The following is a 26,451-nucleotide window of genomic DNA, read 5'->3' as shown; positions in this document are numbered from 1 at the left end:
CGTGTGAACTGGCAGGTGTTGTGGCCCAACCTGACCTAGCTGCACTGCATCCTGGCTCTTGCACTTTCCAGAGAGTGCTATGGACTGGCCCAGGCTGGCTTATCCAAGACCCAGCCCACACATATGCTTACAGGTACTGTAGCCTAGCTCAGCCTGCCCCAGTCTCAGCTCTTACACTCACCAGTGGGAGCAGGGACCTAACAGGGGAGTTCTCCCAGGTTCCTCTGTTAGACGAGCTACCAGTCCTGAATCTTGCAGCTGAGGTGTGAGTGCTCAGCCCAGCCTGCTATGGCCCATCTCCAGTATTGACATTTACTGGCAGGTACCACCTCATTGCCTGACCAGCCAGAACTACTCCAACTCTCACCAGCAGGTACTACAGCCAAGTCCCGCCTGTCCCATCCCCAGACAAAGCTGTCATGTGGACCGGTAGGTGACACAACCTAGCACAATCTGTCCTACACCCAGTCTAGCTCTTGTGGATGACTGTGGGTACTGGGTCCCAGCCCAGTCCGGCCCACTCCCAGACCCAGCCCACACTCATGCTGAGGGGTGCTACAGCCATGTTCAGCTCAGTCTGCCCGCAGCCCTGGCTCTTGTACTCACAGCAGGAACCAAAGCCTAGCATGGGAAACCCTTAGTTCCCCTATCAGGCCTGTGCCTAGTCCAGATCTTGAGTATGCTGGTGAGCCTCTGACCCAGTCTGGCATGGCCCACTGCAGTCATAGCACTTGCCATCAGATGCTGCAGCCTGACCTGATCTGGCCTGACCCTCCCCCAGTCCCAACTCTCATTGGTGGTGCTGCAGCTCACCCCTCCCCTATGAAACATGCCCTCAGCTGTTCCCATTCCATGTCCCCAGGCAATCTTCAGTCTCTCCTCCTCCACCTGGGGGTGAGGCTGGCATATCCTGAACCACTGTTCCCCACTTTTCTCACATATCTTAAAACAAACAAATAAACAAAAAGAAAAAGAAACAATAAAAAATTAGTTAACTGTGATGGCACACTGATAGTGCTAAGTTTGGCATTAACCAGGCCCCAAATACCTGCCAGCTACTGACTGCTTTTCTCCCAGCAGTGTAGCATTTGCTTAGGTATAAGGCAACCGGCTACAGTGGGCTGACTGTTCCGACTGGTGCAAGCAAAAATCAGAGTGGGTGAGGGTTGGTTGGGCTAGCCGCAGTACCAGCTGGCAGAGGCTGGCACTTGGAGCTAATTCTGTCAAGTCAAATGCCAGAACTACCTGGAGAGTGCATAATCTGGGAGTGAGTGTGGCTTAGAAGGGAAATAGTGGGCACCTCCCTCGGGGCTACCACTCTCATTGGACAGCACGAACACCAGGACAGGGGCAGGGGTGCCTGTACAGAAGGGCACCTGCCAGTAGGTGTGTGGGCTGGATAGTAGGTTGGTTGGGTTGAGCTGGGCTTCAATGCCCATCGACACGTGCGAGAGCTAAACAGGATGTGGGACAGACTTGACAAGCCTGCAGTGCGTACTGGCAAGCATGGGAACCAGGGTAGGGGGCAGAACTGGTGGAGGTTATGGGGAGTCGCCCCAACCAGGCCGCAGCTCCAACCGGTTTGCGTGAGGACCGAGTATGAAGCGGGCAGGATCGAACTGGACTACAACACCCATTGGTTCACGAGGAAGACAGGGCTGGAAACAGAACGAACTTAGCAATCCCAACGACCAGCATGAGCATAAGCTGATTGGTGTGACGGACGGTGTCGGACTCTGTACTACCAAACTTGCACAAGAATCAGGCCTGGGATCATCTCAGATGAAGTTTCTTTGGAGATCCCTCCAACTGAACTGCTGATCTTAGAACCCCAACCATGAACAGACTGTCAGCCAGTGGATTCTGAATAGGATTCATTGCGATTGGAACTGAGAGATTGGCAGCAATCCAGAACTGATGAACTATCAAAACTGTATCAGCAGGACCCTCAGAGCGTGCCTCCCGTTGGGGATCTGGGATGGGTGGTAGGTTGGGTGGGGCTTTTCCCTTTGTTTTTTTCTCTGACCCCAGATACAGGGTAAAATGATATTTGTGTGGAAACAATGGTATTACCCACTTTCACTCTGTACCGTGACACTTTGTTCCCTAATCAACTAAGTAAGATTATTAAAAATAATAAATAAATAAATAAATAAAACATCAAAAAAAAGAAATAAAAAAAATTTTTAAGAAGAAATCTAAACATTGCCAAAAAAAAAAAAAAAAAAGGTATAAGGCAACCTAAGCAGTTTCCGGTAGCTGGGGTGCTTTTAAGCAGTGTCTTAACCATTCTACCAAATGCTTAATCCTTACAATCTCACTTTTTACCAAATCATCTTGAATGCCAATGTCACATTGTCTTATCTGTATATTTTACTATTGGGAAGTTTTTATTCAAATAAAAAAATGCAGATAATATAACCTATTTTCCCCAAATCTTGCCTAGGAGAAAAAACAAACAAAATTGGGTATAGGAGACTCTGATATTGGCTCCATTGAGGATGGCTTTAAACTAGCAAAAAAAAAAATAAAAAAAAACAGTCAAAATGTTCACCAGTGGAGAGTTAATTAAATCAGTATAGCATTATTAAAAAACTAAGAAGACTATGATTTTTGTTCATGTCTATTTGCATGGAAAGATAAATACCACATTTTAAGCAGAAGAATAAGAAGTTACACAATACCACTTATAATAAGATCTCATTTTGGAGAAACAGAGGGAAAAAGAGCTGCTCACATGCAAGATGCTTGGATGAAGCCTACACTCCCCCTCACTGCCTTGAGACTATTCCAGACCACACAAAAAAACAAAATCAGCCTAAGTTTCTATGTATGTTGAGTTCTGGAAAATCTCTTTCCATTCTAAGCAGTTACTTTAAATTGCTGCTGTATTGCTCCCTATAGAGTATCTTCCAAAGGGCTTCCAAAATCTAATTTTGTTGGGGCTGGCATTGTGGCGTAGCAAGTAAAATTACTGCTTGAGATGCCGGTATAACATAAGGGTACCAGTTCAAGTCTTGTCCAACTTCCCTCTTTTTCTTGTTATTAATACTGATTACATAATTGAAAGGTATGCATACCCATGTGACCTCCAATTAGGGTTGGGAGAGTTGAGGTATAGAGAAAAGTGAGTAGAACAAATGTTTCAATTGTTTTTCCTCACATGTCCACAAAGAGGAAGGAGAGAAAGCCACTCCTTGCTGTCAAATGACATCAGCACCCAGGGATAGGGGACAGTTATTTGAGATCCTGATGTGGGGAAGAGTATTCGATGTGTTCAAAGAATGCCTGAGTGGTTTTGACAGTTCTGAGATACTCTTAGCGTCGTTGAACAGGGTTGGGAAGAAATTCCCAAGGTCTATTGGCTGACCAGCCAAGGAACATGCTGCAAGGCTTTGCCAGGAGAGTAGTCCAACCTGCTCTGCTTTCCATCCTCTCCTAGCCTAGATGAGCTGGCTTTTATGCCCCCATGTGTACCTGGAAATGCTGTTTGGGAGTCACCCAAGGAACCTGGCCTGGGAAGTCCTCATACTTAACTCATATGTGTGTTAGTGCAGGGTCAGATCCATCTCCAGAGTATCTCTCACGTAAACCAGCGAGTGCTAATCAAGCTCAATCCACCCCAAGTCTGGCTCACACACACACACTAGCGGGTGCTGGAACATAGCCAGAGCAATCCCCAATAATCCTTACCAGCACCACTCCCAGCCACAGTTTTTGAGTCTGTCAGCAGGTGCTACGTCCTAGCCCAGCCTGATCAGCTCCTAGCCCTGGGTCTCATGTTAACCAGTAGGTGGTGAGGTCTGGGCTAATCCAACCCACATTCTGCTTGGCTCTCACACATGCCAGTGGGTAGTCTAGCCCAGCCTAGACCACCCCAGCCTCAGCTCCCACGTGAACTGGGGGTGCTATGACCCAGCCCAGCCTGACCCACTCCCTGCCCAAGCCCACATTCATGCTAAAACGTATTGCAGCCTTACCCAGCCCACTCCACACTCTACCCCAGCTCTTGTGCTCACAAGAGGGATCTGCAGCCCAGCACAGGAGTTCCCTAAGTTCCCTTCCTCGAACCACTTCCAGCCCCAGAGCTCATGTGGGTGTTGTCGCCCAGCCCAGCGCAGCCTGTTCCCAGCCCCAGCACTCATGTGAATTAGTGGATGCTGCAGCTTAGCTTGGCCCAGCCCACATCCTGTTCTGGCTCTCACACACATTGGGTGCTGTGGCTTGGCCCAGCCTGGTCCACCCCCAGATCCAGATCACACATACGCTGACAGGTGCTGCCGTCTTGTGTGGCCTGGCACAGCCGGCTCTTGGCCCTGGCTCTTGTGCCCATCAAGGAGAGCTGCAGCCTAGTAGTGGAGTGGTCAAAGTTCCCCTACTAGGCTCACTCCCAGGACCATATCTCACATGCACTGCCAGGTGCTACAACACAGCCTGGCATGGCCCACTCCCCAGTACTGGTACTTGTCGGGAGGAGATACAGACTAATCCAGGCTGGCCCACCCCCGCTCTGGTTTTTGCACATTCCAGCCAGTGCTGCAGCCCAGCCCAGCCCACACCTGGACCAGCAGCCTGGCCCGTCCTGGATCCTCCCAGCTCTCATGGGTCCCAATGGGTGTCATGGCTTGCCTGGCCCAACCCACCACCAACTCCAGCTCCAGTGGGTGCTGCAAGCCAGCAGGGGTGAGCACACAAATCCCCCTTTTAGATCCACCCCAATCCCAGTTCTCCAGAGGGCCAATGGGTGCTGCAGTGCAGCCTAATGTGGCCCAATTCTGCCCTGACACTTGCCAGCAGGTGCTGTGGCCTAGCCCTGCCTGGTCTGCCCCATCGCACTGCCTTTTGTGTGCACTGGCAGCCACTGTTACCTAGCCCAGCCTAACTCTCCCACATGGGCAGTGCCTTGGTCTGACCCAGATATGCCCTCCAGATTCTTTTTTCTGGACCACCCTGTCTCAGCTCCCTCCATTACCTGTGAGTATAGTACACGGTCCATTGAAGTTTCCAGAAGTCATTTCACACCTTTCAAACACTTCTTTAGAGGCCCCTATTTCAATTTGTCCCCAGATGCACTTCCCTGGGAAATCTGTAGACCTCTCCATGTGACCCTGGCAGCTTCAGGCACTCAGGCTGCCAGCTGATCCACATCTGATCCAGTTTCCTGCTAACAACCTGGGAAAAGCAATGAAAGATGGTCCAAGAGCATGGGGCACAGCCATTGGAGAGACCCAGCTGGAACCCCTGGCTTCAGTCGGACACAGCCCTGTCCATTACAACCATTCAGGGAAACCAGCAGATGAAAGGTCTCTTTCCCTCTCTCCCTCTCCTTGCCTTCTCTCTGTTACTCTGCCTTTCAAATACATAAAATAAACTTAAAAAATATTTTTTTAATTTTATACTGCCAACCAGGCATCTTATCTGTGTAATACCAAAGGGCTGATGGGAAAAGAAAACAATAACGGAGATTCAAATGCTCTAGACAGTCCTTTTCACAGTTAACAGTATAACATCTTGGGTGAGAAATGGTTTTCCCTTTATTCTATCCTCAAATTCCCACCCTTACCGATATATGCTCTGTATTTCTATGCTGTTTCATATTTTTAGGTGAGCATTCAAAACTATATTTTGATTTCTAAAAAATGCTACCCTATCTTCCTAAATGAGTTTTTTGAAATTAATTTATTTTTTATCCGAAAGGCAGATATACAGAGAGGACGAGAGACAGAGAGGAAGATCTTCCACCCGATGGTTCAGTCCTCAAGCAGCCGCATTGGCTGGAGCTGAGCCAATCTGAAGCCAGGAGCTTCTTCCAGGTCTCCCATGAGGGTGCAAGGTCCCAAGGTTTTGGGCTGTCCTCAACTGATTTCCCATGTCACAAGCAGGGAGCTGGGTGGGAAGCGGGGCTGCTAGGATTAGAACCAGTGCCCATATGGGATCCCGGCATGTGCCAGGTAAGGGCTTTAGGCACTACGCTATTGCGCTAGGCCTCCTATGAGTTTTTGAAATTATTTATTTGAAATGCAGTTAGAAATGGGGATGAGGGCAGACAGAAAGAGATTTTCTATCCATTGCTTCACTCCTCCTATGACTACAAAGGCTAGAGCTGGACCAGGCAGCAGTCTGGAGCCAGAAGCCTCATCTAGTCTCCCCTGTGGGTGTCAGAGATCCAAGCACCAGTTCATCTTCTACTGCTTTTCTCACGCCACTAGCAGGGAGCTAGATCAGAGGGGAGTATATGGGTTATAAACTGGTGCCCATACGGGACGCTGGCGTTGCAGGCTGTGGCTTTACCTGTTGTAAAACAACATTGGCCCCTCCTGTACAACTTCTTAATTTAGAATTTTCCTGATTAACATAATTTAGATTTGCTTATTTTATTAGCATTTTTAAAAATACAAAGATTAAAATGTAATTCATCAATTGCTCATATAAGAGATATAAATGTACATATATAACATTAAACATATCTAACTGTGTTTGCATTTTATAAAAATACAGAGATAAAATTTTGGATATTCTAATCTGATGCTGCCAGTAAATTTGTGTTTAAGATTCTGAACTCACCTCCTCCTTGTATCCAACCATTTGGTACTATTTGATGGAGAATTGAATTTTTGTAATGTAGTCTTACGCCTCTTTCAGAAAACCCTGCTTTTCCTGTGCACAACAACCGGAAATTTTCGCATGTTTTAGGACATATATCGGAGTATAGCTACAAAATAAAGATGAAAGGTTTTAAAAAGTAAGTATTTACCCTTCCAACAGACATGGATTCCCCACCTACCCCAACTTGCGAAAAAAAAAAAGTAATAATCTCTTACTTCAAAAATCAGTCTGCCGATTGGAGTAGAGTCGACGCTGATGTCCAAAAACACAAAACTGTGCTGTCCAAAAGCAGAGAAAAACCACACAGGTCAACTTCTCACAAGGATGCTTTAGAAACGACACAATGTTACAGCATTGTGTGGATACAACAGACACAATGTTCTTTTTTTTTTTTAGATTTATTTATTTTTTGTTTTGTTTTGTTTTTTGTTTTGTTTTTTTTTTTTTTTAATTATTTATTGTTTAACTTCAGTAATTACATTGTATTATGTGACACAGTTACATAGATACTTGGGTTCTCCCCACCCCTCCCCAAACCCTCCCACCATGGTGGATTCCTCCACCTTGTTGCATAACCACAGTTCAAGTTCAGTTGAGATTTCCCCATTGCAAGCGTATACCAAACATAGAGTCCAGCATCTTATTGATGTTTATTGCAAAGTCAGATTTACAAAGAGGAGGAGAGACATAAAAATCTTCCATCTGCTGACTCGCTCCTCCGTAATGGCCTATCTGAAAACAGGAGCCAGGAGCCTCTTCCAGGTCTCCCATGCGGGCGCAGGGTCTCAAGGTTTTGGGCCATCCTTGACTGCTTTCCCAGGCCACAAGCTGGAAAGGAAGTGGAGAAGCCTAGGCTACCATTCTGGACCCAGTATAATTTTTCAAAAAGATTAATTTTAAAAGGCTGGCACTGTAGTGTAGCAAGCTAAGCCTCTGCTTGCAGCACTGGTATCCCACATGAATTCTGGTTCTAGTCCAAGCTGCTTCACTTCTGATCCAGCTCCTTGTCAGTGGCCTGGGAGAGCAGCAGAAGGAGAGACAGAGAAAAAGATCTTCTATCCACTGGTTCACTCCCCAAGTGGCTGCAGTGACCGGAGCTGAGCTGATCCAAAGCCAGATACCCGGAGCTTCTTTTGGGTCTCCAACACAGGTGCAGGGTTCCAAGGCTTTGGGCTGTCCTTTACTGCTTTCCCAGATCACAAGCAGGGAGCTGGAAAGGAAATGGAGCAGCCAGGATATGAACTGGCACCCAAACGGGATCCTGGCACATGCAAGGTGTGGACTTTCGCCACTAAGCTACCGTGCCAGGCACTAAAAATAAATCTTTAAACAAAGATATTTTATCTACTTAAAAGGCAAAGTGATGGGGGCAGGGACAGGGAGACAAAAACAGATCTTCTGTCTGCTGGCTAACTCTCCAGATGCATGCAATAGCTAGGGCAGTGCCAGGCCAAAGCCAAGCACCAGGAACTCCTTCTACATCTCCCACATGGATGGCAAGGGCCCAAGCATTCAGGTCCCCAGCTGACTTTTTTTTAAGCGAAAGCACAACACAGTTCCCCACTACCACAAATTATGCAGTCGAGTTTCCCACATTTGCGGAAACCGCAGGGGTCAGCACCTTGAGTTTCCCACATTTGCGGAAACCGCAGGGGTCAGCACCTTCGATGAGCCTTGCCCTGGGAAAGCCGTCTGCTTGATCATGGTATCTCCCCTGCCAGGTAAGTATTGTCCAGCTGACTTTTTTTTTTTTTAAGATTTATTCAGTTTATTACAAAATCAGATATACAGAGAGGAGGAGAGGCAGAGAGGAAGATCTTCCGTCCGATGATTCACTCCCCAAGTGAGCCTCAACGGCCGGTGCTGCACCGATCCAAAGCCGGGAACCTGGAACCTCTTCCGGGTCTCCCACACGGGTGCAGGGTCCCAAAGCATTGGGCCATCCTCAACTGCTTTCCCAGGCCACACACAGGGAGCTGGATGGGAAGCGGGGCTGCCGGGATTAGAACCGGAGCCCATATGGGATCCCGGGGCGTTCAAGGCGAGGACTTTAGCCGCTAGGCCATGCCGCCGGGCCCACCCAGCTGACTTTTAAGGTGTATGAACAGAGAGCTGGATCAGAAGCAGAGCATCCAGGACTCCAAATGGTGTTCCCACATAGGATGCCATTGTTACAGGTGGTGATTTAATCAGCTGCACCACAACACAGGCCTCAGACTTAATGTTCTCTGCAGTAACATTTCAACAGCATTGCCAACGGATAACAAAGCAGCTAAAATAAATGAGTAACCTAAGGAGTTTAGTTCACTTTATCAAATCTTTACAACCTGAACTGTGCTTTGAAAAACGCTTTTCACAAATCACTTTTAAAACCCTCAGGAACAAAACTCAGGAAAACATTAACCTCCCAAGCAGGGCTGAGAATGCATGGCCTTCATAGCCACTGTATCACAACTTATAGTGTGGGAAGGAGCAATGGCCAGTCATCTTGGGAATACTTTTTTTTTTTTTTTGTCTTCTAAGTAAAAATGGTGAACGGTCCATTGGAGGGCACCCTAGGTTTGGTTACTGGGTATCCAATTTTTTGGAGACAGAACAGAGGATATAAGCAGAAACAAGCTGTCTCCTTCCCGAGGTGGGAACTCCCAGCCAGCAGACCCACTGGCAGTGCGGTACCTTGGGCAGGGAAGAGAGATGCTGAGCTTCCGAGTCACTCTCGGCACTACCCACGTGTGCACTTGTCTTCACTTGATATCATTTCTGGCAGGGACGAGTACTTGTGAAACTTTGTCCAGCCCTATAAAGACATCTCCGAAATGAAAACAGCAGTCTTCGTCACAATTGTATTCATTGGGGGCCAGAGATATTTAATGGAAAATGTTTCAAATCCCAGGCATCATCTTCACACATCAAAATATCACCTTACTATCCATAAGAACCTAAGAACTGTAAGTGAAATCACCTTTTGGAAAATAAGATTTATTTTTACTTGAAAGGCAAATTTTACAACGAAAGAGAGACAGAGAGAAAGATCTTTCATCCTCTGGTTCACTCCCTGAATAGCTGCAAAAGCCAGAGCTGGGCCAATCCAAAGCCAGGGGTTTCTTTCAGGTCTCCCATATGGGTACAGAGTCCCAAGCATTTGGCCAATCCTCTGCTACTTTCTCAGGTCATAAGAAGGGCACTGGGTGTGAAGTGGAACAACTGGGGCTTGAATTAATACCATATGAAATGACAGTGTGGCAGGCAGAGGATTAGACTCTGTCAGTCACATGTGAAACCACATTAAATATGTATTAGAATTCGTGTTGTGTGTGGCCTAGAGGCTAAAGTGCTCGCCCTGAACGCACTGGGATCCCACACGGGTGCTGGTTCTAATCCTGGCAGCCCCGCTTCCCATCCAGCTCCCTGCTTGTGGCCTGGGAAAGCAGTCGAGGATGGCCCAAAGCCTTGGGACCCTGCACCTGTGTGGGAGACCTGGAGGAGGTTTCTGGCTCCTGGCTTTGGATCGGCGCAGTACTGGCCACTGTGATCACTTGGGGAGTGAATCATCAGATGGAACATCTTTCTCTTTGTCTCTCCTCTCTATGTATACCTGACTTTCCAATAAAAAATAAATAAATCTTGGGCCCGGCGGCGTGGCCTAACGGCTAAAGTCCTTGCCTTGAAAGCCCCGGGATCCCATATGGGTGCTGGTTCTAATCCCGGCAGCTCCACTTTCCATCCAGCTCCCTGCTTGTGGCCTGGGAAAGCAGGAGAGGACGGCCCAATGCATTGGGACACTGCACCCGTGTGGGAGACTTGGAAGAGGTTCCTGGTTCCCAGCATCGGATTGGCGCGCACCGGCCCGTTGCGGCTCACTTGGGGAGTGAATCCATCGGACGGAAGATCTTCCTCTCTGTCTCTCCTCCTCTCTGTATATCTGACTTTGTAATAAAAATAAATCTTAAAAAAAAAAAAAAGTAAATAAATAAATAAATAAATAAATAAATCTAAAAAAAAAAAAAAAAGAATTCATGTTGTGGTGTAGCAAGTTGAACCTCAGCTGGCGATGCCAGCTTCTCCTGTCACAGCACTGGTTTTAGTCCCGGCTACTCCATTACAGACCCAGGTTTCTGCAAATGCACCTGGAAAAAAAGTGGAAGATGGCTCAAGTGCCCGAGCCCCTGTCATCCAACTGGGAAGCCAGAGGGATTGAGTTTCAGGCTCCCGGCTTCAGGCTGGCCCAGCCCTGGCTCCTGTGGCTATTTCGGAGTAAACCAATGGATAAAAAATCTCAGCCTCTCTCCGTGTCTGACACTCTGCCTTTCACATAAACAATAAAGCTTAAAATAAAAGTATGATGGCGTTATATTATGTAAGATTGAAATAATATTGTGTTGTCTGGCACCCTGCAAGAAAGTATTACATGTATACCAATTAGAATGAAGCCTTCTGTGCTCTCAGCTTCCACACCACTAGCTCTTAGTTATAGAAGAGAATACCATAACGAAAGAATTGAAGGCATAATACAGTAAATCTCATGGGCTTTGGAGGAAAAAGAATATACTGCAAATCACAGTTGATCCAGGAAGTAAGTTTGCTTAGGCAACAGTAAACTTATGTGGATGGGGCGCGGTGCAGCATGGGACTTGGGACTGTTGCCCACAGGGCCAGTCCCTGGTCTCCCCTACTGAACACCTGAACATGATTGCTAATTAAAGAACTTGCCACAGAGTCTTCCTCTCCATACCGTGTGACAGGCTATGCTCCAGCCCGGGGGCCTTGGCAGTGATGCGAAGACTCGAGGAGAGTTCAGAACTCCAACCCAGTGGAGATGGCTGTGTGAACCCAAGACCAGCAGGGCCTGGCCATACATTCCTATGTGTGACTCCGGCCACATTCTCCAGGCCTCCCTTGGTTCCCACCTGCTCTCCCAAGCTGCTTCTCCAGCACCCCTACCAATGGCGGGGTAGCCAATATCCTTTCATTACAACCCTTTTCTCTTTGAGTAGCTTGAGTAGCTATTACAGTAGCTTGAGTCTACTGGCACCTAGACTCCCGAGTGATCCTCTCAGTTCTGGCAGACTCGGTTCTCACCTATACACCTGCCTCCATGCTGCCCCTGTCATTTGCAGAGAACACCAGGTACTTCCAGACTTCCATCCCTATGAACATTATATTCTTCCCTACACCCTAAAGCTTCCAACACTTGCAATGTGAGCTGTTTGTTCAACCATGCAGCCCTGAATGCCTACTTTTTCATTTTTTAATTTTAAAAAAATCTATTTCTTTTCATTGGAAAGTCAGATACACAGAGAGGAAGAAAGACAGAGAGGAAGATCTTCCATCTGCTGATTTACTCCCCAAGTGGCCGCAATGTACAGAGCTGAGACAATCCGAAGCCAGGAGCCCAGAGCTCCTCTGGGTCTCCCACACATGCAGGGTCCCAAGACTTTGGGCCGTCCTCGACTGCTTTCCCAGGCCACAAGCAGGGAGCTGGAAGGGAAGCGGGACCGCCGGAATATGAACAGGCACCCATATGGGATCCTGACACGTGTAAGGCAAGGACTTTAGTCACTAGGCTACCACGTGAGGCCCCCACTATTTCATTTTTGTGCTAGGCAGGGTTAAATGAGAATGGAAAGAATTACGGGCCAGGTAAGATGGATCAACTGGATAATCTTCCCACTTACAAATGCCATCAGGTTTCCATATGGGCACCAGTTCATGTCTTAGCTGCTCCATTTCCCATCTAGCTCTCTGCTTATGCCCTGCAAAAGCAGTAGAGGATGGCCTAAAGCCCTAAGACCTTGCATCAGCATGAGAGACCCAAAAAAAGCTCCTGGTTCCTGGCTTTGGATCATCTCAGTTCCAGCCATTGCAGCCATTTGGGAAGTGAACCAACAGACAGAAGATCTTTGTCTCTGACTCTCCTCTTTTCTGTAAATCTGCTTTTCCAGTAAAAATAAATAAATATTTTAAAAATAAAATCTCTTCTATACTTTTCGATCCCTTTTGTTATGTCATCAAGAATGAATGCTGAATCAATACACATGATCAAAAATCCATTATTTATTTATCTTTAAAAATTAATGTAACTTGCCTTGGTGTCTCTTAAGAATTCAATGGAATACTCCACAGTAAGTGCCTCATAAAGTGCTGAGGGCTTCACGTCCACGACGTCCCACACCTTCTGGGCCCATTTCTGCAGATCCAATGCATCACCAAGGAGTCGGTCGTTAATGAAACACATCACCAAGGAAGAATATTCCCAGGTTTCGCCCTTGAGTTCCTGTAAAGCACAAAAACAAGAAGAAGGAAAATAAAAAAAAACTTGCCAAACCCACAAACCAAGAGGATAGAGTCAATTCCAGAACCAAGTTTGTCAACTCCAAGGTCAGTCTTTGTCAAAAAGGTTATTTTTTCCCAGCTGTAGGCAACTACCTAAGTTGCCTTGTACTTAGACAAGTGCTATACTACTAAAAGAAAAGCAGTCAACAGCTGGTGGGCATTCTGGGCCTGCTTAATGCTAAATTTATGTTAACTATACCAGTGTGCCAGCACAGCTGAGGAACTCCCCTACGAGGCCTCAGCTCCCACTAGTGAGCACAAAAGCCAGGTCTGGGGGCAGGCCAGGCCACGCACAGTTACTGTACCCATCAGCATTTGTGTGAGTTGGGTCTGCGAACAGGCCAGACCGGCCTAGGCTCCAGCACCCACTAATACTCATAAGAGCCAGAATGGGTGTGGGATGGGATGGGCTAGGTTGTGGCACCCGCCAGGTCACATGAGAGCCAGATGTAGGGGTGGACCAGGCTGGGCAAGGCTGTAGCATCCATCAGTCAGAGCCAGAATGGGGGAAGGCCAGTCCAACCAGGCCACAGTACCTGCTGGTTAGTGCCAGGAGTGGGAGCTGGCCATGTCAGGCTGTGCTGCAGCAACTGCCAGCACATGCGAGATCCATTTCTAGGAGTGGGCTTCAGAGGGGAATTCGGGGAACTCCCCTGCTAAGCTATAGCAGGTCAGGCTGAATAAGGCTGAAGTGTCTATGGGTATGCATGAAAGCCAGAGGGTTTATTGACTGACCACAGCAAAGGCTGGCATGCACAAAGGTGGGGACTGAGGGTGGGCCTGGTGAGGGTTGTTGGAGGTCCCTTCAACTTGGCCACGGCACCCAGTAGTATGTGTGAGGATTGAGTCTGTGGCAAGCTGCCTGGGCTGGGCCATAGCACTCACTGGTTTGTTTGAGATAATGGAGCTCAGGGAAAAACCGCCAGGCAGCTGCATCCACCAGTATGTGCATTGGCTGGTGTAAGTGACAGACTACACCTGACTCTTACATGTGGTGCACAAAGCAGTTAAGTCTGAAGTCACCCGATGCAAGGTTTTGGGGGGACTCCCCGACTACATCGCGGGACTCAGACCCTGGCCACTCTGGAAAATCACAGGATATGTAGTATGACCTTGGAGTACATGCATTGGGACTGGGCCTCCTCAGTTGCTGATACCTGTCTGTTCAGATGCACATGGAGGACATGAGTGCCAGCTCAACTAATCAAGCAAGAAGTGACAACTGCATCATCAGAGAACGGAAAGCAGAACATGTTGGACAATTGTCCTGGTTAAGCTAGCAGCATTTTCCTGGATTTGTGGATGCACCAAGCTGGACACAGTGCACCACAGGTCACTTGGAAAGATTTTCTCAACCCTGGGGCAACAAAACCAACAACTTAGATCTATCAAAACCACTCAAGTAACACCTTCAGACCACTCTTCCCCACGTTGGCAACTGTAAGGCATCATCAGAGTACCATCCCCCATCCTCCATTGCTGATGTAGTTTAACAGCAAGCAGTGGCCCTTTCCACCCCCTCTCCTGTGCACACAGGAGAGGAAAAAATAAAACTGAAACATTTATCCTACCTACCTTGCTCCATACCTGACCCTCCCCACTCTCATTACCTCATGAGAGTACTCCTCTCAACAATGTAAAAATTAAAACCAAAACAAACTTTTCAATAAATAAAAAAGGTTTATTTTTCCCACCTTTCTGAATTTTGCTTTCAAAAATTATTTAAGAACTTTTTAAAGAATCTGACATTCAGGGGCCCAGTGCAGTAGCCTAGTGGCTAAAGTCCTTGCTGTACACAAGCTAGGATCCCATATGGGTGCTGGTCCGGTCCCAGCAGCTCCACTTCCTGTCCAGTTTCCTGCTTGTGGCCTGGGAAAGCAGTTGAGGATGGCTCAAAGCCTTGGGACCCTGCACATGTGTGGGGGACTCAGGAGAAGTTCCTGGCTTTGGATGGGCCATTGTGGCTACTTGGGGGAATGAAGCAGTGAATAAAAGATCTTTCTGTCTCTCATTCTCTCATAAATCTGACTTTCCAGTAAAAGTATATAATTTTTTAAAAAAAGAATCTGACATTAGTGGAAGTTCAGAATGATCTAGAGTACTCTTAAAAATGCTGCAGTCAGGGGTTTGTGTTTGGTCCAGCGGTTAAGATACTGCTTGGGACGCTCGTATGCCACACGCAGCGTCTCCATTCAAGTGCCTGGGCTGCAGCAGGTTGATAGCTCAACTGCCTGAGTCTTGTCACTCACACGAAAGACATGAATGGACTCCCATCTCCTGCTCTCAGCTTTGCCTAGCCCTGGCTATTGGGACTTGGGGAGGGAATCAGTGGACAGAGAATCACTCCCTCTGTCTTCTCTGTATCTCTTTCTCTCTTTAAGAGGTAAAATACATGATTTTTGTATAAAACAGGTATCAATTTGACAATTAAAATCACTGCATGAAGACTGGCCTTATGGTACAGCTGGTTAAGCTGCTGCCTGTGATGCCGGCACTCCAGGAATACTGGTTCAAATCCTGGCTGTTCCACTTTCAATGCAGCTCTCTGCTAACATGCCTGGGAAGGCATCAACAGACGGCCCCAAGTTACATGGGCTCTGGCCACTCCTATGGGAGCCTTGGATGGAGAGTTCCAGGCTCCTGGCTTCGGTCTTGCTTGACCCTTGCTATTGTGTCCATCAGGAGAATAAACCATCAGCAGACAGATTTCTGTCTCTTTCTGTACCTTTGCACTTCAGTTAAACAAATAAACCTTCAAAAAAGAAATCATAGGTCACCTGATTTTCTGAGTCTGGGTAGGCCTGTCCATCAGCATTTTCAGCAGCCTGGCAATCAGCAATTCTAGCACTGCTCGTCTAGAGCCTGCAATTGGAGAAGAATCAGCTAGGGGACCAGAGTGCTTTCTATCTGCCAACTTGCTCCTCTTTCCAAAGATTTAATACCCTCCTGTTTGCTTCCTGTCCCCTTACTGAATCCTGCTTCCAGGCAGAGAGTAATGTATTCACGCTGAGCCGCAAACCATCAAGGGAGCCCAGGCACCAGTACTCCCAGGGGGTTTTAACTGAACCTGTGTCCTATTTTATAGAAACCCCCAAACTTCCCAAAACGGAAGGAACAAGTCCATTACAGGTGTTTCAGGCAGCCTGATGCAGAAACGCAGCAGAACGTACAACACGCCCGGGGGCTGACATGGCCTCGTTCTCGGTCTCTGCCACATCCAAGGATGTCCGCTCACCTGTGGTCTGGACTTGATGATGCTTTCAGGCACTTCCAGCACCAACAGGTGGGATCCTACGGACCCCCAAAACCCTTAAAGAGGCATTGGCTTTGCTGCTGCACGAGGCCAGCTAAGCCTAGCAAAGGAGTCCTAGAGACCACTTTACCAGGGTACTGAGGGAGCCCGAGGCATAACAAATTACAGGTGCCGCAGTGATGCAGCAGTGATCAAACAGCTCTCATGAGACAGGCAAGGACATAAAACACCTGACAGTAACCGTAAGGAGCAACTCAAACAGGGACCCCAAGACTGACCCTGCCAGCTGGACCCAGTGGCCACCTTGAACACCTGCTTACCCAGTACCACCTTAAATCCTCTAGGTCCCAGCCCCCTTAAGGCCCACTTGCCTAAGTAAGCTTCGTTACCTTCCTAGGTTCAAAGCTGTGCGATCCACCAATCCCCTGAGGCATTTATCCCTGGTGCTCACCTATCCCTGGCAGCCACATCTGCCAATCCCTGACCCCGCACTCCCCATATCTACTTCCAGGCTATAAACAGGTGCCTCTTCCATTTGTTCTCGCTCTTTCTCTCTCCTCCTCATGCTCTTCTGTCTCTCTTCTCTCTCTCCCTCTCTATTCCAGCTTTCTCCCTGCCCCACAGTTACTTTCTCTACAGAAACAAAGACCTCTCGTGTGGCTCACTTCTTGTGTCTGGCATCTTGCTTGGGCTTGTGGAAAAAGTGAACAGTAACACAGGCAGAAAATGGAGGGAGACGGGGATAAACCTGCTGCCTGTCATTAAGAACACAGTGGAAATACACCACGGGTGTTGTCGGGTAGGTGGAGAGCATAACACTGGTGAGCAGTGGGATAAGTCTGATGATTTTAAAAAAATAAGAAAAAAATACTGTTAAAGGGATTAACTGTTTCAGTTTGCCCAGGACTGCCACAGTTTTAGCAATGAAATGCCAACATCCCAGCCTGCCTGCCTGTCGCTGACAAAGCAAGACCACTGGTTACCCTAGTTGTTACAAGAAATCACACACATGCACTAGCGAAAGTTTGTGTAAAATTCACACCGTCTTTGAGTTCCCTTTTCCACAGTCTCACTGGCGTACCTCTGGAAGTGTCTATGAGAAAGACTGAAAGTGTCTGGCACACTGCACACCGCGTGTGAAAACAGTATGGCTCTGAAGGCAGGAGCCCCAATAAACAGTGTCCTGGCCCTGGTCCTGCACCACTCAGGTGACCGAGTGGACAGTGAAATAGCCTCACGAAGCCACGCTATCAATAACGACCAGTAAAGGCCACTGTTGTGCAACCCAGCCCCAACAATGGAAACTGTGCCTGGGCTAGGAGAATGAAGAAGGGTGGGACCAGTACCAGGACCCGTTCCACCAGTAGGTCAGCAATGAGGAGCCGGAGGCATACCCCCCACTCCACACATCCCAACAGCCAGACACCACAGTTGACTCCTCCCTAGCCCACATCCAACACAGCATGACCAACTGCACCTAACAGGAAACCTTGCTACCATCCCCAACAAGCTGTGCCAGTCCCCAGGACTCGTGTCATTCTGGGTCAATGTTAGAACAGCAAGTGCCAATTAGGACAAGCCTGGAGCCAGGTCATCAGAGCTCCCCAAGACAAAAAGCCCCTGCTGTTGCCTTGTAATTCACTACCATCAATGTCCAGCCACAAGGGAAGTGTGGGCAGAGAGCATGGGCACCCCTCCTCGGAGGTATGCAGTCCCACTGAGAGATTAAATCTCCGCTTTATCACATGCTCCAAAGAAAGTCTATAAATATGTTACTCTTAAAAAAAAAAACTCAGTTTGGAAAAAATGACTATAATCATTTAGGAAAACAACATGATTCTGAGAAGTAACGTCTAGTTGCACAAGAAGTAACTCTTCCACTTTTTTCCAAATCAGTGCATAGGCAAAAGCTGCTTGTCATCTGAATCCGCCTCGTTACCCAAAGTGTCTTTTACCCTTTTTTTCTCTTGCAGGTATTGATTCCATGCAAATTCTTGAAGAGGAACTATTATAGGATCTTCAAATCTGGCTGGATAATTCTTCTTCAGACTCTAGGTTTCAAAAGAGAATAATCTGAATCAGTTTCTTCATCATTTCCTCTCATTTGCAGGAGCTCTGGGGGAGTTTCATACCGTACCCACCCAGGGCACAGGCTGTGACTGGGATGCCTCTGGCCTACCTCTAGGCCTCCAACTGTACATCGGTATGTTTTTGTAGTTGAACAGAGCAACAGTAAGCAAAAGCTTAAAAAGCAGGGGGTGGGGAGACTAGAATTTTCAATACAATACACTGTTTTAAGAGTCATCAACAGGGGCTGACACAATGACATATTAGGCTAATCTCCACCTGGGGTACTACCATTTCCAATCCAGCTCCCTACTTGTGGTCTGGGAAGCCAACAGAGGATGGCCCAAGTTCTAGGGACCCTATGCCCACGTGAGAAACCTAGAAGAAACTCCCGACTTCTAAGTTTGGATCAGCTCAGATCACGCCCATTGTGGCCATTTGGGGAGTGAACCAGTGGATGGAAGACCTCTTTCTCTGTCTCTCCTTCTCTTTGTACAATCTTTCAAATGAAAATAAATATAACAGCAGGGGATGGTATACTTGGCCCGTTGGCCTGTTTCAGTGCTCATTTTTATAAGACCTGAAAAGTGAAGAATAATCTTTAGAGGTTTAAACAACTGAAAGAAAAAGTCAAAAGAAGAAATCTTTTGTGTTATATAAAAACTATATGCAAGCAGCCATAACAAAATTTTACTGAAACACTTTCATTTACACTTCCATTTCTGCCTTTGTAACATAGGGCCAACCTGAATGGCTGTGACTGAGACCCTATGACCAAAACACCTCATCTGTTTATGGGGACTTCGAGGAAACATACTTGCCAACACCTTCCCTACAGTGTGGGGCAGGCAGAGAAAACACTTTTAGAAAAGGAGTTACGCAGAATCCCTCAAATTCCTTAAATGCACCTTCAGCCATAAAAAACTGCTGCTCTCACATGTCTAACCAACACAGGCCAGGATATCTGCTTCTTTAGATGAGCCATGTCTTTGTTCAAGACGTCTGGTTATTTATTTTTTATTATATTTTTATTTGAAAGGCAGTTTTTTGTTTGTTTTTACAGAAAGAGAAGGAAAGACAGAGTTCTTCCATCTGCTGGTTCACACCTCAAATGGCTGCAATGGCCAAAGCTGAGTCGACTGGAAGCCAGGAGCCAGGACCTTGCATCTTTCAGGCATCCCCTGTGGGTTCACGTGCCGAAGGACTCAGCCAAACTCCATTGCCTTCTCAGGCTGGAGCTGAGCGGGCAGCTGGATCAGAAGTGGAGCAGCCAGGACACAAACCAGGTCCCTCTGTGGAATGCCAATGCTTGCAAGCCGATTAGCCTGATATACTAATGAGCCAGTTCCTGGTCAGTTTCTTCATCTCTATATAAACTTGACCTATTTTGCAAATTAGTTATCTGTTGACTTGGTAAATCTATAACTTTTCTTTAGCTCTGTGGATCTTGGAACCTGCAAGATGGAAGGGAATTTTTTTTTAAAGATTTATTTATTTTTATTGTGAAGTCAGATATACAGAGAGGAGGAGACACAGAGAGGAAAATCTTCCATCCAATGATTCACTCCCCAAGTGACTGCAACGGCCGCTGCTGCGCCAATCTGAAGCCAGGAGCCAGGAACCTCCTCCAGGTCTCCCACGCAGGTGCAGGGTCCCAAGGCTTTGGGCCATCCTCGACTGCTTTCTCAGGCCACAAGCAGGGAGCTGGGTGGGAAGCGGAGCTGTCAGGATTAGAACTGGCATCCACATGGGATCCCAGTGCGTTCAAGGCAAGGACTTTAGCCGCTAGGCCACCATGCCGGGCACCTGGAAGGGATTTTTTTAAGAGGATTTCTACTTCGGAACATTTTGCTGCCCAGCATCCAGTGAGGTTCTATGGGAGACGCAAGTGCACCGGGCTACTGCTGTGGATAGCTGGTAGCTCTACCTTTGAAATAAACTTTTTTTTTTAAGATACAGGTGCATCGGCATGGTCCTAGTGTCTGGTGAGTTGTGGACAGGTGTTTGGCACGGATAACTGCTCTGGAAGAAACCCCATTGATGGGTTGAACTCTACATTTCTCCTGCCTTTCAGGCTGGTGTGCTGTGGCCTGACTGATCCGGCTGAATTCTGCCACTATCTCCAGGTGCCCTTTATTCATGCATGCTTGCCAAGAAATGCTTGAACTCTCAAAAGTACTTGTGAGCCATGCACTCAAAGAAATCTGTGACACCTCTAATTCAGTTGGAACACCAGTGCAATGCCAGGAAAATCTTAGAAAATTCAGTTGGCAAATCAATGGTTAGGACACGACCTCCTGAGGGGCCAGTCTTCCTGCATTCCAAGAGACAAAAAGCACTCCCATTGGCTGCTTCACTCTGTTAAATGCCACATAAGCCAGCAGTTGGGATTCCAGTTCCCCCTGTGGGAGACAGGGTCCCAAAGCACCTGCTGCAGCTCCAGGTGCACTATCAGTAGACAGGTTGTACGGGAAGCCCAGACGTGGGGTGTGGGCAATGTCTTACCATTAAACCAAAATGCCTGACACTAACATTTTAAAGAATATATTTATTTATGGGGTCCAGCATTGTAGCCTAGTGGCTAAATCCTTGCCTTGTATGCCCAGGCTCCCATATGGGCACTGGCTTCTGTTCCAGATGCTCCACTTCCCAATCCAGCCCCCTGCTAGCGGCCTGGGAAAGCAATAGAGCATGGTTCAAAGCCTTGGGACCCTGTACACATGTGGGAGACCCGGAAGAGGCTCCTGGCTTCAGACTGGCTCAGCTCTGGCTTTTGTTGCCATTTAGGGAGTGAACCAGCTGACAGATCTTTATCTCTCCTTCTCTCTTTAGATCTTTCTAATATAATAAAAAAAATCAGGGCCCGGCGGCGTGGCCTAGCGGCTAAAGTCCTCGCCTTGAAAGCCCCGGGATCCCATATGGGCGCCAGTTCTAATCCCAGCAGCTCCACTTCCCACCCAGCTCCCTGCTTGTGGCCTGGGAAAGCAGTTGAGGGCGGCCCAAAGCTTTGGGACCCTGCACCCGCGTGAGAGACCCGAAAGAGGTTCCTGGTCCCGGCATCAGATTGGCGCGTACCGGCCCGTTGCAGCTCACTTGGGGAGTGAAACTTCGGGTGGAAGATCTTCCTCTCTGTCTCTCCTCCTCTCTGTATATCCGGCTTTCCAATAATAATAAAATCTTTAAAAAAAAAATCAAAGAAGAACAAAGAAACTCAATATTTATTAAATCTTGCAGGGAAGAACATTCCTGAATACTTTTCAAAAATCAGTTGGGTGGGCCCAGCGCGATAGCGTAGTGGCTAAAGTCCTCGTCTTGAACTTCCGGGATCCCATGTGGGCGCCGGTTCTAATCCTGGCAGCTCCGCTTCCCATCCAGCTCCCTGCCTGTGGCCTGGAAAAGCAGTCGAGGACGGCCCAAAGCCTTGGGACCCTGCACCCGCGTGGGAGACCTGGAAGAAGCTCCTGGCTTCTGACTTCGGATTGGATCAGCTCTGGCCATTGTGGCCCCTTGGGGAGTGAACCATCGAATGGAACATCTTCCTCTCTATCTTTCCTCCTCTCTGTATATCCAGCTTTCCAATAAAAATAAATAAATCTCTTAAAATTAAAACAAAAAATCACTTGGGTGGAGCCCAGGCGCGATAGCCTAATGGGTAAATCCTCATCTTGTATGCGCAGCAATCCTATATGGGTGCTGGTTTGTGTCCTGGCTGCTTCACTTCCCATCCAGCTGCCCGCTTGCGGCCTGGGAAGGCAGTCGAGGACGGCCCAAAGCTTTGGGACCCTGCAACCATGTGGGAGACCCGGGAGATGCTCTGGGCTCCTGGCTTTGGATCAGCTCAGCTCTGGCCATTGTGGCCACTTGGGGAGTGAACCAGCAGACAGAGGATCTTTCTGTAGCTTTCTGTATATCTGCCTTTGCAATAAAAATAAATAAGTCTTTTTTAAAATTAAAAAAATCAGTTGGGAAAAAAACATGCATTAAAAAATAGTTGGTTGAAATGGTACCACTTTCCTCCAAAAATCATTTTTCATGATTTTTTAAACGTACAAATCATTTTTAAAATGCTGTGGAATAAGATGTGTGGGCATGGAGGATCACCTTTCCCCCTGCACTTCTGAAGCCTCCCTAGCTCAGCTCTCCCTCTGGACTCGCCGTGCCCGCTGGGGACCCTCCCCTGCCAGCTCCTCCCCTGTGCCGAACGCTGACCCCCCCACCCAGTCGACCGCAGCCGGGAGCGCGAGGCGGCCGCGTGCGCCTGTGGGGTTCCTCGCGGTTACCTCAGCAGTGCTTTTCGCAGTCTGAAAGCTGGAACTTTTGAACAGCCCCACCACCTTCACCTGTAGCGGCCGCGCGGGCAACGACTTGGAAACGCACCCGCCGCTAGCCCCGGACCCTCCCGGCGGCCTGCTGGCCATGGCCCTGCCTGAAGCCGTCAGGCTGGACTCGGGCGCGTCAACACAAACACGTCGCTATGGCAACCGCGCGGCCCCCCACCCCTTGTGCGCTCCTCCCCGATGAGGCGGGGCCTTCCTTCAACTTGGAGCCTGTTGCTGGCGCGGGGGGGGAGGCGGTCAAGGGGCCGGCGAGAGCGCGCGCGCGTGCGGCCCTGGCCCGAGACAAACTTCCGGGCCCTGGAGCGAGCCGACGCCTGCCCGCCCGCCCGCCTGCCCGCCTGCCCTGGGCGCCCACTCGGGAACGCCACCCCGCCTCCGCCCGGCCCACAGCGCCGTCGCCGGCCGGTGCGCGCCCAGCTGTCGCAACCGAGTGGCCTTCCGTGCGATCTGGGCCAGCGCGCCGGTCGTCCGGGCAACGCGGGAGCCGGGCGGGCGCGTGCGCCGCTTGGGTCGTGGGGGCCGCCCACCCTTGTGCGCGCCGCCGGGTAAGAAGGCGCGGCCCGCCCGCCCCCGCCGCGGTGTCGCCGGGAGTCGGAGGCGGCCGCCCGGCGTCGTCGGAGCGTCTCCGCCATGAAACCCAACTTCTCGCTACGACTGAGGGTCTTTAACCTCAACTACTGGTGAGTGCGCCCCTCCGAGTGCAGGTGGGGACCCCACTTTCCACCCGCACCCACGCTGCGGCCCGGGAAGGGAAGCAGCGAGGCCTTCTTCCCGCTCCGGGGCCGTGACTCCATCGGACCCGACCCGAGGGGTCGCTCCCGGGTGCCAGCAACCACGTCTCCCCCCTGCCTGGCCCCTTCTCTTTCTCAGGGGCATTCCTTACCTGAGCAAGCACCGGGTCGAGCGGCTGACGCGCCTCGGGGACTTTCTGAACATGGAGAGCTTCGACCTGGCCCTGCTGCAGGAGGTGTGCAGGCCGGGGTGCGGGACTCGGCTACCCCCGGGAGGCAGGACGGGCGGGTAGGTGCGCAGGCAGGTGGCGAGAGGTGCCAGGCTGCCATCCTCATAGCCCTTTCTTCAGGTGTGGAGCGAGTACGACTTCCAGTACCTGAAACAGAAGCTGTCGCCTACCTACCCAGCCGCACACTACTTCCGGAGGTGAGGCACTTGGCCGTGCCATCCGGTTCCTACACCTGCCAGCAAACTCCTGACCTCTTCATCTTCATTCAGAGGGTGACCTGGGAAGATCTTATCACTTCTGCCTATTTCAGGCTTATTATCTCCCATCTGTCCGGGTCATTCTCCTGCACTGTTGTTGCCTTGAACTTTTTTTGGCCGGTGGGGCTGGTCCCAGAAGTAGAGAAAGGCAGAAAAACAAAAAAGGAGCTGGTCAGACCAGGCAGGTGAAGGGCCGGGTGTTTCCCTGCCTACCTTTCTGGCTATTAAGCAGGACTTGGCTTTCAGTGGCATCATTGGCAGTGGCCTCTGTGTCTTCTCCAAACACCCAATCCAGGAACTCACGCAGCACGTCTACACGCTCAATGGCTACCCGTATATGGTAAGCCAGGCCTTCCCCACCTCTTCCACCACCTGCCCCGGCTGCAGCGGGGCTTGGGCCTAGACGGCAATGTGACCTTGAGCTCCCTCTGCCTCACCCTCCCCTGCAGATCCATCACGGAGACTGGTTCTGTGGCAAGGCCGTGGGCTTGCTGGTGCTACATCTGAACGGACTGGTGGTCAACGCCTATGTGACCCACGTGAGTGAGTGGGGAGGCTGGCAAGCGCAGTGGGCGGGAGAGGCAGTTCGCCACTGGGTGCCATCAGACAGTGAGGGTTCATGTCTTGGTGCTTTTAGGTGACACTAGAATGAATGAGGCACGTATGCAAGTCCCCTACACAGGGTTTGTTAGGATGGACTTTCACACAGAATTAACAGGAAACTGAGGGCATGTCCCACAGAACTGTTCAACAGCAGATTTTGATTCCAGAACGGACACGTCAAGTAATCCTGTTGTTCGTTATTCAGAATAGCAAAGTCTTCAGAAATGCTGGGGCCTGTTGGTCACTTCCTTGATGCTGTTGTTACGCCTTGTGTAGTCTTGTACATTTCATGGTTTACAGTGTCTGGCGTAGTTTTGTCCTTGGCCTGGCAGAAGTGTGCCACTTTGCCATCCGCCGTGGGGTCTGGGAGTTGTTCAGAAGCTTGGCAGTTTCGAGTAGCTGGCTGAGTCTTTGAGGTGATGGGGTAGGACTTCTTAAGACAGCAGCGGGCAGAATTCACCCTTCCGCAGCACATCCGATTGCGGGCCCCTCAGCTTACCTGGAGTCCTCTCCTTTCTCACTCAGCTCCATGCCGAGTACAGTCGCCAGAGGGACATCTACCTAGCGCATCGTGTGGCCCAAGCCTGGGAACTGGCCCATTTCATCCAGTGTGTGAGCCTGGGCTTACAGGGGAATTGGAATGGGGGGCCAAGGGGCCACAAGGGATGTTGGGACCCCACTTAAACAGTGTAGAAACGGTGAGGGAAGAATGCCTTCCTCCCCCAGCCACACATCCAAGAAGGCAGACGTGGTCTTGTTGTGTGGAGACCTCAACATGCACCCCAAAGACCTGGGCTGCCGCCTGCTGAAGGAGTGGACGGGGCTGTACGATGCCTACCTTGAGGCCCAGGACTTCCAGGTGAGAGCCCGTCTTCCTGCCTATGCCCCAGCCCTTCTCCCTCTTTCCTTGCCCATCTTAGTCTGAGCCATTCATGCCCTTTAGGGTGCTGAAGACGGCTGTACCATGGTACCTGGGAACTGCTATGTCAGCCAGCAGGACCTGGAGCTGTTTCCCTGTGGCATTCGCATCGATTACGTGCTCTACAAGGTCAGGCTCCCATGCCCAAGACACCCTAACCCTATTGGCCTCTTCACCTGTCCCCTGTGATGGGCTCAGCTGGCGCTGGACCATGGATAGGAGAGGTGGAGAATGGGAGAGCTGGGGGCAGGGTCTCCTGAAAGAAGAGAACCTCCCACAGAAGCCTCTCTGTGCCCTTGACTTGCCCTAGGCTGTTTCCGGACTCTGCATCTCCTGCAAGACTTTCAAAACCACCACGGGCCACGACCCGCACCACGGCGGTCCTCTCTCCGATCATGAGGCCCTGATGGCCACTCTGTGTGTGAGGCACAGCCCTCCACAGCAAGACCCCAGCCCCACCTCTGGTACGTCCCACCCTCCCCCACTCTCCCATTGCTCCTCCCCACCTCCAGACAGACCCTCTGTCCTGACCTCTGTCCCTCTCATTCCAGGACCAGCAGAGAGGTCACCACTGACCAGTGTGCTAAGGGAGGCATGGAGCGAGCTGGGGCAGGGAATGGCCCAGGCTCGCTGGTGGGCCACCTTGGCTAGCTATATGATTGGTCTGGGGCTGCTTCTCCTGGCATTACTGTGTGCACTGGCGGCCAGAGAAGGGGCTAGAGAAGTAGCCATACTGCTATGGACCCCCAATGTAGGACTGGTGCTGGGGGCAGGAGTTGTCTACCTCTTCCACATCCAGGAGGCCAAAGGCTTATGTAGGGCCCATGCTGAGCTCCAGCACGTGCTGGGACAGGCAAAGGAAGCCCAGGAGCCAGACCAAGAGCGTGAGGCAGCTCCGCTCCAGGGGCTACAGGAGGGGGAAGGACTAAAGGAACAATAAAGTTGAACAATTGAGAGGCTCGTCCCCTTCTTCCTTGGCAGAGGGGGCCATGGGAGCTGAAAGCTCGGCCCGCTTCACACAGGGCACACCTTCAAGTTCCTCTGCGTCTTCCATCCTCCCTCCTGCGAGCACGCCAAGGCCTGTTGGTGGCAGAAGCATTTTTTATTGTCAACAG

At 49.7% G+C, this 26,451-nt stretch overlaps 2 protein-coding genes and 1 pseudogene across 3 annotated transcripts in view; 1 reads left to right on the top strand and 2 right to left on the bottom strand.

The window, feature by feature from the left end:
* PPIL6 (peptidylprolyl isomerase like 6) overlaps positions 1 to 22,747 on the bottom strand; it is a 47,155-nt gene extending 24,408 nt beyond the window's left edge. The window contains exons 1-5 of one of the 2 annotated variants that reach the window (XM_058659952.1): positions 22,540 to 22,747; positions 18,148 to 18,243; positions 12,692 to 12,880; positions 6,822 to 6,884; positions 6,565 to 6,712 (exon numbers count right to left, since the gene is read on the bottom strand). In XM_058659952.1, the coding sequence (XP_058515935.1) occupies positions 6,565 to 6,712; positions 6,822 to 6,884; positions 12,692 to 12,880; positions 18,148 to 18,243; positions 22,540 to 22,677 (634 nt within the window). In that variant the 5' untranslated portion in view covers positions 22,678 to 22,747. The remainder of the gene's footprint in view (positions 1 to 6,564; positions 6,713 to 6,821; positions 6,885 to 12,691; positions 12,881 to 18,147; positions 18,244 to 22,539) is intronic. The other variant, XM_058659918.1, reaches the window with a different exon arrangement.
* LOC131481912 (U1 spliceosomal RNA) lies at positions 8,143 to 8,335 on the bottom strand (annotated as a pseudogene).
* Positions 22,748 to 23,025: 278 nt separating the features above from the next.
* Positions 23,026 to 26,290, top strand: SMPD2 (sphingomyelin phosphodiesterase 2). The gene is made up of 10 exons (XM_004580506.4): positions 23,026 to 23,276; positions 23,467 to 23,563; positions 23,678 to 23,754; positions 24,061 to 24,154; positions 24,264 to 24,353; positions 24,943 to 25,025; positions 25,144 to 25,276; positions 25,361 to 25,465; positions 25,647 to 25,800; positions 25,888 to 26,290. The coding sequence occupies exons 1-10, from the start codon at positions 23,227 to 23,229 to the stop codon at positions 26,274 to 26,276; spliced, it is 1,272 nt and encodes a 423-aa protein (XP_004580563.1). The 5' UTR covers positions 23,026 to 23,226; the 3' UTR covers positions 26,277 to 26,290.
* Positions 26,291 to 26,451: the final 161 nt, after the last annotated feature.

This window comes from Ochotona princeps, chromosome 1, assembly GCF_030435755.1.
Source record: "Ochotona princeps isolate mOchPri1 chromosome 1, mOchPri1.hap1, whole genome shotgun sequence".
Lineage (NCBI taxonomy): Eukaryota > Metazoa > Chordata > Mammalia > Lagomorpha > Ochotonidae > Ochotona > Ochotona princeps.
This window is presented reverse-complemented; position numbering and strand designations above follow the sequence as displayed.